Source organism: Alosa alosa, chromosome 11 (assembly GCF_017589495.1).
Source record: "Alosa alosa isolate M-15738 ecotype Scorff River chromosome 11, AALO_Geno_1.1, whole genome shotgun sequence".
In the NCBI taxonomy this organism is placed as follows: Eukaryota; Metazoa; Chordata; class Actinopteri; order Clupeiformes; family Clupeidae; genus Alosa; species Alosa alosa.
Window position 1 is genome coordinate 33,400,909 of NC_063199.1, and position 13,438 is coordinate 33,414,346.

The 13,438-nt window shown below is 39.6% G+C and overlaps 1 protein-coding gene across 3 annotated transcripts; it reads left to right on the forward strand.

Annotated features, from left to right (window-relative positions):
* Nucleotides 1-657: 657 nt before the first annotated feature.
* Nucleotides 658-11,850, forward strand: LOC125302882 (cilia- and flagella-associated protein 100-like). 3 transcript variants are annotated; one of them, XM_048256211.1, is made up of 16 exons: nt 658-681; nt 997-1,072; nt 1,204-1,272; nt 1,441-1,532; nt 2,297-2,459; nt 2,555-2,622; nt 7,205-7,368; nt 7,463-7,543; nt 9,655-9,833; nt 9,914-9,995; nt 10,095-10,188; nt 10,459-10,610; nt 10,703-10,838; nt 10,957-11,159; nt 11,295-11,388; nt 11,543-11,850. In XM_048256211.1, the coding sequence occupies exons 2-16, from the start codon at nt 1,024-1,026 to the stop codon at nt 11,651-11,653; spliced, it is 1,737 nt and encodes a 578-aa protein (XP_048112168.1). In that variant the 5' UTR covers nt 658-681; nt 997-1,023; the 3' UTR covers nt 11,654-11,850. The 3 variants fall into 3 exon arrangements, with proteins under 3 accessions (XP_048112168.1, XP_048112166.1, XP_048112167.1); XM_048256209.1 differs by lacking the exon at nt 658-681 and adding an exon at nt 688-821; XM_048256210.1 differs by lacking the exon at nt 658-681 and adding an exon at nt 704-727.
* The last annotated feature ends 1,588 nt before the right edge of the window (nt 11,851-13,438 follow it).

Genomic DNA, 13,438 nt, shown 5'->3' on the forward strand with positions numbered 1-13,438 from the left:
GCCGAGATTAAAGTAGATATGATATTTCAACTTTATTCTCAAATGTCGAAGTTTAATGTCGACGTGGCGGCGTTAAAGTCGACATGTCGAGATTAAAGTCGACATTAAATTTCAACTTTATTCTCGAAATGTTGAGTTTAATGTCGACATGCCCAATGCAGGAATGGACGTTACAGTTATTCAGTAACTGTAACGAATTAATGCAATTTAAATGTAGGCTACCTTTAGACTACTTCGTTTCCCAACAAAGTAACGAAGTTACATTAACGACGCTATATCCCAAACATAGGCCTATTGAACTTAGTTTTGGTGGATGATGGACATATGTCAGTGCCCTAGCCTAATTTACCCTCGGAAATAATTCGACATTGTCTTAAATACAATATATTTAACTGGTCTAGACATGGTGTGGTCTATTGGGTTTCTCGTAATTTCAACATACAGCTTTAAAGAACAAATATTGATAACATTTTAGGATCAGCGCCATGGGATTCCCACGGTAGCCAGCGTCTGTGACGACACCTGAGCTTATTAAAATGGCGCCCATAGAGTCATAGAACGTACTCAAAGATTCTATAGTTAACTAAGATGAATCATTATCTTGCGCGTGGCGCTCTAGAATCTTTGGTTTCGATTAGGCCTCGACCTTATTCTACGTTGCCATAGCGATTCATGGGAAAGGTTAAAGTTCGGGAAAGTTGTCAATAATAAATATTTATATGCACATGTCAGTGACGGTTATACAAAAGGCGACCTTGATATTGCAATCTGTGTTAGAATGCTTTTGTAGTTTGCCTTTATTACTGAGGAGAAATATTTATGTAAGAAAGTTATGCTAGTTGACAGCTAGCGTTAACGTTAATTGTGCTTAGCTTGAATTGTGCTCATGAACGTCAAATTCACCTATCTGGCAAACTCTAAAATCACTAATGTTAGCTCAATTTTCTGTATGATTATGCTAATGTTGTTGTCCTAATGTTTACTTTTCTTTTCCAGGAAGCTAAACGGTAACGTCAAAACACTATGAAGAAACATTTTAATGTCTCACTGGTTGTGCCTGTGATGAAAAAAGGTAACATGAGCCAAAGTAAAATGTCATAAGTTAGGCTACTGTCATTTTCACTAAAAGTCACACATTGTGCGCCTTCTCATGCTTGGCAAGCGATCTTACCATTGATTTGGTTTATTTGCCATTGTCATCAGGAACGGGGAAGACTGTAGCAACATCAAATGACTATAATTATCTCTTAAGAAGGTTCGGCCTTGCTTCAGGTAGGCTAAACATCTACATGATATTTTCACTTGACAATGTTTGGCCAGAAATGCATAGATGAACAGGAGTAATACACGAATAGGAGTAAGCTTAATACATTCTTCCTTTTTGTCAGTGAAAGATCAAGTACTTCCTTGCATTTCTTGTTGATATTGTACACCATGCAGATAAGAAGACAGAGTCTCAAAACCCATTTGTTGTTCCCACGGATATTGACATTTTCAAAAGAAGAGTAGAAGAAAGCCATGAGAAACAGCAAGTAGGCCTACTGAATTTTTTCCTCTTCAATTAATTTTCTTTATTTTTAATCTCCTGGGCTAAGGCTATAGATAGTCTATTCAGCCAAGGCAGGACACTGCACAGTTTTCTTAACATCAGTATTGTTTTGACATCACATTAGCTTCAGAAGCTCAAAAAATAAGATAAAGCATTTACTTCTATTTGCAGAGTTCAAATTAGAACATCTTACGCTGGACATCTAAGATACATTTATTTATTTATTTTGAACATAGTTTTGGCCTCAGATAGGACAGTGAAGAGTGACAGGACATGAGTGGCAGAGAGAGCTGGGGTAGGATGTGGTCCATGTGGTACAAACGCTGCAGCCTCTTGCCCTGCAGCACCCAGATCAAAGCATTTGGGTCATTCTGTGTCAGATCAGACTGAATCCAGAAAGAGTCAGTCTCAAATTTTGCTCAGAGTTTGTCTGCTTAATGTGTTTTGTAAATCCAATGGATTTCATTTTTTTCACCCTTAGTTATACACTTTTAGTTATTACACTCTCAGTAATGTCTTGTCTTGTAGCCAGTTGTGCCTCAGTGCCCCCCGAAGACATAGGATATGAACAAAAATACTTTACAGGCCTTTGTTTTGATACCCATTTATGATGTAGACAAGGGTTGATCAAAATTAGAGATGGTGCAGCAAGAACCTTTTCTGATTTGACAAGAAATGATGCATTTATGGTCCCTAATTTGTTTGTAGTTTGAGTGAAGCAATAACACTACATCTGATGTCTTTTAGGAGAAAGTATTTCAGAGCAAACTGCCTGTTCATGAGAAGACCACCCTGCTTTACCGCCGCAGATGCCACTCTGCCCCATTACGGGAGCTCAGAGAGGAGCCAGAATATGAAACAAACCAATCCAAAAGAGATAAAGCCAAATGGACAACAGTTATTTCAAATGGCAAGAATGTCTGATATTTGACTTTCGAAAAACTATAGATCACGTCCTGAAATATTACCCCTTACCCTTCTGTGTGTTCATTCCCATTCTAATAGGCCGCTGTAAAGAAAAGGAGAGCATACAGGATTATAAAGATGAACAAAAAGAAATGTTCATGGCGCAGGTAAGGTCTCTTGGTGTTTTAAGCCGCCAACGTCGTCTTCCAGGCACTAGGGTTAGGCAAGGGTTAGGGTTAAAGCGTAACTTTCGCCAAAATGCATCCTAGGGTGTTTTTGTGAATGTACCCGAGTAGTCTGGACCAAACATTGAAAAAAGGCCTCAGAAAAAAGGCAGTAGGCATTTTTGAGGAAAAGTTGTTATATAGCATTTTTAGATAGTTCAAAGGGTCCTAAATACAAATCCACCATATAACATTTTTTTTAGGTCACAAGTTTCTCAGACTTTTCCTTCAAAAATGGATGCCTTTAGCCTAGAAATCTAGACGCGCCCCTAGCGGGGGCTAGTCTAGCAACTCTCCGTTGGCTTGTGAGCTCCAGAAATCGAAACTTAATCAGGACATTGAAATTGTGTATAGAGTCGTTTGGTGGGCTTAACATAATGATTGATGGCAGAGTTGCAGCGGTTTGGCTTGAATTCCCTGCTACTTGAAAACAAATATCCTATTGCGTCCTATTGCGTGCAGAGGGAATTTGAAAGACAACTGATTATCCCGCCTCTCGGACTGAGCACTGCGAACGAGAAGCGTGAGTGTCCAGACCCTACATTTTAATGTGGGTCTGGCTCGCCAGGCTAGGATGCCTTGCTCTCAGGCGAGAAAATACTGGTAGATAGGGTAAAAATGTAAACCTTTATGGATCACCACAAAACTTTCCCAGTTTGTCACTTACATTAAGACAAGTATTTTTTGTATTACAAGTTTTCTGAAATGTAATGTTTAAATATGCAAATGAGGCTTAATCTACTGAAATATGCGCTAATATGCACACATTTCCAAACTTGACACGTACACATTGGATGAAGCATCAATTGCATTTTGCAAATTGTTATACAGCATTTTTAGACAGTTCAAAGGGTCCTAAATACAAATCCACCGTATAACATTTTTTTTAGGTCCCCAGTTTCTCGGAATTATCATTTAAAAATGGATGCCTTGCTCTTAGGTGAGAAAATACTGGTAGATAGGAAAAATTTTTAACTTCTATGTATCACCACAAAACTTTCCCAGTTGGTGTCTTACATTAAGACAAGTATTTTTTGTATTACAAGTTTTTTGAAATGTAATGTAATGTTTAATTATGCAAATTAGGCTTAATCTACTGAAATATGCGCTAATGCACACATTTCCAAACTTAGGCTAGGGGTACTACTATGATCGCATCAAAATGGCTAGTTTTAAAATACTAAGGCGGCTTGACACAACTGGACACTTTGCTTGTACTATTATCAGGCTTCCTACATAACTCGAGCATTATTCATTCTTGCACAGAGGGATGGAATCTGGGATCTGCACCTTTGTGCATTCCAGAAAATGTTGCCCTTTTTCATGCGGTATAACCACATCAATTATGCACGGTGGGGCACTATCTACCTGAATGAAATGCACCAACTTCCTAAACCAGTAAAAACGGAGTTTGATCCCGGAAACTTTGTAGTCACCGCTTCAACCAAGTGGACCCTGATCATAGTCAGGAGTGGCTATGGTGTATTGGAAAGAAAGGTGGAGGCATTGTTGGAAACACAAAGACATCCTCAGCACTAAGTAGGTGGGCTCTGTCTTTCAACCTCCAATCCAGTCTTGCCCATGACACTGAAGTTGCTTTTGGCCAGGGACCAGAGGATAACTACATCCATAGTGAAACGACAAAAGTTCGAATGAAACGGGACAATGCAGATGAAGATGCTTTGCTTGCAGTCTTGCAGAGGTTTGGCCTTTTCTTTGCCAACCTGTCCCAGACCCTGCAACACATTGCAAACAAAGACTTGGCCACGCAGGATATTGAAAGTGAGCTGTTGACAGCACCACAGAAAGGTCAAAGTCAATTAGATACATTTGTTGTTGAGAGGCTGTTGCCATCTGGGGGAGGGGGGGGAGTCTCGTTCAGGGACAAAGTTAAAAAGAACAAGTATTTAACGTTTGCGTCCTTGTTTGAAGTTAAGAAGTCAGATCTAAAAACTGGAAAGGTGAAAACTGTCAAGGCAGACTGAAACATTGATGCATATGATGCAGGGCGCCCAGTCAATCTTGACAGCATTATGATGCATGAACTATTTGTTGTGCTCTTGTCTCTGGCAGATGTAAATGGACAGCTTCGTTCAGGTTCAAAGGCAGTGTTTACTAAGATTCTAGCTGCTGGCATTCCATGTCCCAACCACCTTGATAACAGAGACCTTTGGGATGAACCAATGCTCATCATTGATGGTCAAGCTCTGGTCATTGCCATTGGAAAGCCACAAGCAGAAAGAGTTTTGGAGACCTGTTCTCAGAAGTGGAGCACAATTCCAGCGAATTGATGTTTTGTTTGATCGCTACCACACACATTCTATCAAAAGTGGAACACGAAAGCACCGTGGAAGAGACTTGGAGAGCAGAGATTTGCCTCTTCCTGCAAAGTGGGAGAACTTTATTGCTCATGCAGACAACAAGGCTGATCTTGCACACTTTTTATCCCAACAGCTGATTGTTGGAGCTCCAGCAAATAAGATCATAGTTGCTGCAGGTGGCTTCAGTGATGAAGAGAGAGTTGAAGCCTCTAATTCAACCTTTAACACTGACTGCTTGGAAGCCAAGCATGAAGAAGCAGACACAAGAATTGTTCTTCACTGCATTAGAAGCAACGCATCAAATATTGTTGTCTCAGCAAGAGACACCGACATCTTGGTACTGCTGATTGCCCATTTCCACATGATCTGGATGAAGGCAGGTACAGCAAATGACAGAAAGTACATTCCAGTTCATGCCATAGTGGAACATTTGCAGATGGAACCACAGGTCCTTGATCTGCTTCCAGGTTTTCATGCGCTTGACTGGAAGTGACTTCGTACATTGCTGGACGCACAAAAAAAAACATGTTGGGATGTATTTGTACAGCATCATCATCTGTTAAAGGGGCTTGGTGAAGGTCCTGATTTTAGTGAACTCACCATTCAGAATGTAGAACATTTTTTCTGCAAACTGTATGGAGCAATGAATGTTGACAACATCAACGACGTTCAAGTAGGCATGTTTGTGAAGGGCATGACAATAGAAAGACTGCCACCAACCAGAGATTCTCTCTACTTCCACATTCAGCGTTCTCACTTCCAGGCTTTGGTCTGGCGGCAGGCCAACATGCAGCAGCCAATTCTGCCACCCCCTGAGACCATGGGATGGAAAATGGAGGAAAGTTCACTTGTTCCTCAACTCATGTCACTACCTCCGGTTCCGGATGCTTGTGAGGAGTTTATCTCCTGTGGTTGCACCAAAGGATGCAAGACAGCTGCAGTTGTAAGCCTAACCCATGAACTGCTGCTTGCAAATGCAGAATGTCATGTGATACTTGTATGAATCAATAATAAGTTAAAATAACATTTCAAAAACTGAGTTTTACGGTGATATCTATGTTTTTTTGTTTTTTTTTGCCTCATTCATACAGTGGTGTTTTGAAAGTGTCTGAGACGCATATTGTTTCAGTACAAAATATTAAGAACTGGTACCCTAATGAATATGTTATATAGTGGATTTATATTCAGGAGACATTGAACCTTCAAAATATCATGTATAACAACTTTTACCCTCAAATGGCTTCATCCAATGTGTACGTGTCAAATTTGGAAATGTATGCATATTAGCGCATATTTCAGTAGATTAAGCCTCATTTGCATATTTAAACATTACATTTCAGAAAACTTGTAATACAAAAAATACTTGTCTTAATGTAAGTGACAAACTGGGAAAGTTTTGTGGTGATAAATAAAAGTTTAAAATTTGACCCTATCTACCAGTATTTTTCTTGCCTGAGTGCAAGGCATCTACTGTATTTTTGAATGAAAATTCCGAGAAACTGGGGACCTAAAAAAAATGTTATATTGTGGATTTGTATTAAGGACAATTTGAACTATCTAAAAATGCTGTATAACAACTTTTCCTCAAAAATGCCTACAGGGTTACAGAATCCTGAAATCTGGTCCTGACTAGAGTCAAACTTTTGTTTAACATCCGAAGCTCCACTTTTAAACTTGTCCGTGTTGTCGTTTTCGGGTCAAATGGCCTTTTGAATGGGAATCGTAGGGGCGTCCAAAACCTTTCTTTTTAGTAAACTGTGGATACGAACAATGTTCTCAATGCTGGAGTTCATGTGTAGAGACACTGATGATACTTTGATCAAAGTTTCATGTTGTGTCGAGCCTTCTTAGTGTTTTAAAAATAGTGATTTTGACGAGATCATGTATCAAAATAGTAGTGCCCCTATGATTCCCATTCAAAAGGCCATTTGACCCGAAAAACGACAAAGCGGACAACAGGACGAGCTTAAAAGTGGCGCTTCGGATGTAATTATGCTTTTAAACAAAAGTTGGACTCGGGTACATTCACAAAAACACCCTAAGATGCATTTTGGCGAAAGTTACGCTTTAAGGTTAGGGTTAGGTGCCTTGAAGTCGACGGGCTTAAAACACCATCAAGCGCAGGTAAGACTGAGGAGAATAAGTATCATACTTTCTCTTTGGACAAATCTGTGAACACCCCCTGAACGGTATTTCCCTCACAGTATGCATTGGCAGTTAAAAAAGAAACCATTCGAAAGATGAAGAGAGACTCAGAGCATGCAATGCGCAAAATGAAACAGGCAGAACTGGATCTTGAGGAGGATGCAGTGGCCTTTGAGGAATTCCTCAAACTAAACGATCAAAGTTCTGTGGAGGCTGTAAAACTGTCAGTATTCCAGTTGCTATTCCACCATTTGAGATCCTGTCCTTTTCTCTGTTTTTTTTTTTTCTTTTTCAAAATGATCATTTGTGCTCCTTAGGGCAGAGAAGGAAACTATGGCTAAATTGGAGAAAACCGCAGAGATTAAAAAAGTGACGTCAGAAATGATGACTGTCAAAAGGTATGTTTGCACACATTGTACATTTTGCAAGACTTTATGACTAGAATGCCTGTGTTGTAGCAGTTCAAATACTAGTAGATCCAACTTGTGACAAAGACTTTCTTCAAGAAACAGCTATTAGTTAGGGAAAATTAGGCTTTTTTTTTTTTGCCAATCTGCAAAAAAGATTCTTACCAATAGCTTTTTTACTATGTGTTCCTGTAGTGTGTAGCAGCACCTCTCAATTTATCCACGGCCGAATCCGCGGGGAAACGCCGGGAGAGCCAATCAAGTTTGGGGTCCCTCTGGGCTAGCCTAGAAATCTAGACGCACCCTAGCAGTAGCAAATGTGATTTGCAGCCAGTCTAGTCTAGCAACTCTCCGTTGGCTTGCGAGCTGGAAAAATTAAACTTTGATCAGGCCAATCACATCGTGTATAGAGTCTGTGGGCAGGCTTAACATAATGATGGCAGAGTTTGCGACGGTTCCGTGTGAATTCCCTGCTACTTGAAAACAAAGAAGATGGATGCTGCTGCTGGTGAAGAATGTGACACGAGTTAAGCTTTTTTTTAAGTTAAATCAACTAGCTCCGCTGGTGGAAAAACGCATGGGACTCAGGAGTTGTAGCGCTATTCTATTGCGTGCAGAGGGAATTTGAAAGACAACCGCTTATCCTGGCCTTTGGATTGAGCACTGCGAATGGTGAGTTCCCAGACCCTACATCTTGATGTGGGTCTGGCTGGTCAGACTAGAACTGGGTGAAAATAATGAAAAACATTTTTTTTTACCAATTGTTGCTTTTGAGATGTCTAACTAGGTGTTTTTAGGGGTGCTAACAAACCTCATCCAACTCCCCTGTTCTCCCTCACTCCTGTTCTCATGTGGCTGGTGGATGTTCTGGAGTTACCATGACAGTTCCCAGCACACTACACTTGACTCCTGGCTTTTTACAGCAGCACCTGAGAGTGTCACAGTCCCTTGCAAACCTGCAGCTGACAAACTTCAGAAGGTAGTCCTGTGCAATGGGATTTGTTGTAGGGACTGGTGCATAACCTTGTTGTCTTGTATCCATAGATAGAAACAAGAAGAACAAGGTTATGCACCAGTCCCTACAACAGATAGAAACAAGAAGAACAAGGTTATGCACCAGTCCCTACAACAGATCCCATACTACCTTCTGGAGTTTGTCAGCTGCAACTGTGCAGGGGACTGTGCCACTCAGGAGGTGCTGTAAAAAGGAGTCATGTGTAGTGTGGTGGGAACCGTCATGGTGACATCAACCAGCCAGATGATAACAGGGAGGTTACAGTGAGGGAGATGCAGGGGAGTTGGATGAGGTTTGTTCAATTTTAAACTGATTAAAGAAGTTTTGTTTTGTAATTGTTCAATAAATCCACTTTTTATGGATTTTTTTATGGACTTGGAGTCATTTTTTTGGAGTCACTAATGGCTGGAATAGATTCAGCACCCTAAAAAACCCCTAGTTAGACATCTCAAAAGCTAATATTGGTCAAGAAAAATGTTTTTCATTATTTTCGCCCAGTCCCTCTGGGCACCCCAAACTTGATTGGCTCTCCAGGCGTTTCCCCGAAGATTTGGCCGTGGATAAATTGGGAGATGTTACTAGACCCCTACAGGAACACATACTAAAAAAAGCTATTGGTAAGACATTTTTTTGTAGATTGGCAAAAAAAATGCCTAACTTTCCCTAACTATATAGGTTTACACCATCAAAATAAACAGCTATATAGAATAATATTAACATATGTAATTGATTTAACATGTTGGCTGCTGAATTGATTCCTGGGTCTATTGCGATTGTAATTGAAGTGGTTGAGTGTTTGTGGCTTTTTAAGTAGGATTCATGTCTTGCTGTTTTTAAAGGCCAGGCATTATGTTCTGTAATTTAGTGTAATGTGAAGAGAACAGACTTTTCCTTAAATAAGTTTCTTCACTCAGATTAAATCCCTGCCCGCACTGTAGCTTTACACCAATCTGTTTGATATGGTTTGTTAACATATATTCATTTTAATTACAAATCCAAGGGTGTAGATATCTCACATTTTAAACAAAGTCTTATTTAAAAGGTTGAATGACCTTGTCTAAGAACTGTTGTCATGTTTATCTGTCAGTGACATTTCGAGGCACCAGGAGGTGCTAAATGAGTACGGAATATACAGGAAGTTCCTCACAGCTTTGGCGCCGCCCGAGTTTAGAGACGAGCAGAAGCGCAAAAGAGAGGAAAGGAGACGGGTGAAGTTATCTGGGCTGAGAGATAAGGCCGTTCACCAACATCTGCAATCTGCCAAAGGTGGTCCTAGCAACCTTAATAATCACCTATGAGTTGGACGTAAATACATGGTTGACCAGCGGTGCCATTTGTTTATACAGGGGATAAGCAACCAAGCATGGCCCTTACAAGACAAAATTCAAAGATGTTGAAGACAATGCCGACTAGACCTTCCATGAATACGTGAACATTTGTTATTTTAGTGTATGACTGGTGAATATAAATGGTATATTTTTGAGTAATTTCTACATATATGTGAGAATATTTTTTGTCTGACTGCAGAAGAAGACCGTCTGGTCTTCAAGGGAAGAAAAACTCACTTCCTGAAATAGCTGAGGAACCAAAATATGAATCTGATGTTTTTGAGAGCGATGAGGTATATTTTTAATAGACAAGCTTCAGAGCAAAGACTGTAGAGTACATGACCGGAGGTGTGGAGATGTGATGTGATGTGATGTACAGATTACAGCACTGTTTTAATATCTACGTACTATTGTAAAGAAGTCCTGTAGACACAGTCCTTCTTTTTGTTTCAGTATAATACAGTTTCAGCTGTCATGAGTAATGTGAGGAAGGCCCCATAATGAAGCCATTCCTGTCTTGATTACTATTTCATAACGAAGAAACTCTTGATTACTATTTCAAGGAGCCTGAGATCTACTTCACAGACCCGCAAGAGATGCTGAATATCTTGGCTGACTTGGAGGAACAAAATCTCTCCTACATCCAGAATTTTCAGGAGACAGAGGAGGCAACGGAAGAGTTCCGCTGTCAAGTTCTAATGACACAGAAGAAAATGTGAGTGTTCTGAGTTGACAAATTATTATAAGAGCAATTTCATTTTGTAATGGACTATTCTCCTCACTTTAACTGCATCTTTCATCACCAAGGAAAAGTCAGACGGAAATACTTGAGAAACAAATTGAAATTATTCAGGCTGCCATTGAGAGAGAAAAGGAGAAGACCCAAGAGTTACAACTGAAGTCAAAAATCTTCTCTTTTGGGGAGTTCAGAGCTGATAAACAGGTCTTCTGGCCAGAAAAAAAAAGAACCAAATATATAGATTTAACAGCCATTACAAATGGACCATACAAAGATGTCATGGTGTAAAAATCTGACCTATTTGTTTTATACCCCCTCACAGGATTCTATGCTTGATCAGCTTCATAAAAAAGTGAGGGAGGTCTACATAAGCTGTGTTGGGAACGTGGACTGTAAGATCAGCACAGTACAAATGCTTGCCAGAATAGAGCACAAAATGCTCGAGATGCTGGAATGCCTCGAGCTCCAGCCACAAGACAAGTTGAAAATGCTGAAGGCTGCTAGAGAGAAGGAAACCAGAATGAGGTAACACATTGAAGCAGTGCTGTTTTTTTACCTTGAATTTTAGCTTATGAATTGTGAACACATATTTCAAGGTGACAATAAATGATAACTATTATGTCTATTTCTCTATCGTTGTTTCCCCCACTACTAACCAAGACTGAGGGAGGAGAAGGCCCGCTTAAAGCAACAGCATCAGGAGGAGAGGATCAGAGTAGCCCTGGAGAGAGCCACACGTGCTGCCAAAAAATGGGTCTGTTTTCCACTTCAAAATGCACCAGTACTCCGTGCTATCAGCAGATTGAACAGAAGTGCTTCAAAGTATCAGTACACCAGATCCTTTTGCACTTAATGAATTCAAATGACTGTGCAGATGAGTTATCTGTATTCTCTTGTGATCTCTTTAGGCTGGTAGAAAACTGATGGGACGATCTGAGCCCCCTGCGATCAAGAAAAATGATCAAAATCATTTGATGGCAACAAAAGAACAGGAGGATTTGTTGTATTTCTTTTCTTAATTTACGACGTGCAAATAGCAAGCAAGCGTAGTAACTTTGTGATATATTTTAACTCACGCAAGTCAGTTCAAATGTACTGTGTGTAGTTTTCTTTATAGTATTGCACTACGATATGTTCAATCTGGCTCAGTTGTGTACAAGAATAGATCTACTCAGGATCTGCTACTGTTAAGTATTAAAGGCTTTTAGAGTTTGGACTTCTGCCGTTTACTTCTTCAATTTTACCAGTGTGATCAAGAGTGCATCTTGTTCCAAGTAACCAACTTTTCTTTGCCATGTGACTGCCACATTTGTGTGATTTCTTTTCAGGTTAGTTTAATTTTCATATAAAATATGACATTCATAGAAAAGTATTTACACAGAGCTATGCAAAGAAACTCTTAATGAAGCCTCCATCATATTTCACATATTTAGAAGGGAGGAGGCTCCATAACTACTAGTGACAATCACCTGTGATTAAACATTATGATGTGTATGGAGGGTAACACCTTAGACTGGTAAACAAAACTAGTTTGATCACTGACGATTGTGATACCTTTCCAACACTTTGAAATCTTTGGTCTAGCCTAACCAATCGCATTATTCAGGGATTCATAGTTACTTCCTACTTCGCCTAAACTTTACAAACTGACACTAAACAGCATTGGCAGTCAGGAAGCAATGTATGAGGGCCTACCTTTGCTGTAAATGAATGTACACGTGACGGAAACAATCTGGGGCCGTGGTCTGTAAGATGAAGTTTACTAAAACATGCAGCGAAAAAAACAGTTGCACTAAATTCAAAACAGTTTGTTTTTAAGATTACCCATTTAAAGTACCCCCCTATAGAGCCACATGAGCTATCTGGCTAAGCCTATAACTGTTTAACATGGTACGGCTTATACAAGGTATTATTTGAAAGATCAAGACTGAAGGTGGAAATCACATGGAAAAAAACACCTTCTGCACCTAGTGTATCTAGTAATATTACCTGATGAGTATACAGTAGACGTAGAAAATTAAGAAATATCAAGATACTTTTCTGCACAATTTCCAGTAGGCTGCTATAAAATGTCATGTGCCATTTATTTAGTGTTAACTCATTTACTATCATGCTTACAAAGGTCAGCCTCAATATACAAAATACATTTAACATTGCAAACATTAAAGATCATTGCATTAGGCTTCGGTGTGCTGTTAAGTTTAACACAGGGATGTCAAAGTCAAATACATTAGAGGGCCAAAAAACCAAATTTGCTACAAGCCGAGGGCCGGACTGGTTCAATGTTTATTAAAACATATTAAAATGACTGCATGTAACCTATTAAACCAAGACTTGACAAAGATTAAATGAATAATGACTGTGACTGAAGTGCGGGCAAAGTTTGCTCAAATGTACGATTTTTCCCATCCTCACCGACCTTGTCATAAAAAGTTTAAATGATCATGATACCTCCTTGCTGCTTTGCAGTCTACATCAGCCTTTCTCAAACTTCTTTGACCTGAGGCCCAGTCAAGGCATACTTTGGGGTCATAGGGCCCACCTACATGAACCCACCCCCCATTAAATTATCATAATGATATCACAATTATTATTTTTATACTATATTGCTATACATGCACTTCAAAACAGTCAATGTTTAAAGTGCTAAGATTGTTCACAAAAGTTTGTGAAAACATGCACATCAGAGTACTGCTTTACTAATGTAAAATATAATTAGGCCTACAATAGTTTCATTGTTTTTGCATTTTTGCATGAGAAATACTTCTCAAAACAACAGCAGTTATATGGGTGCCGTTGTTTTG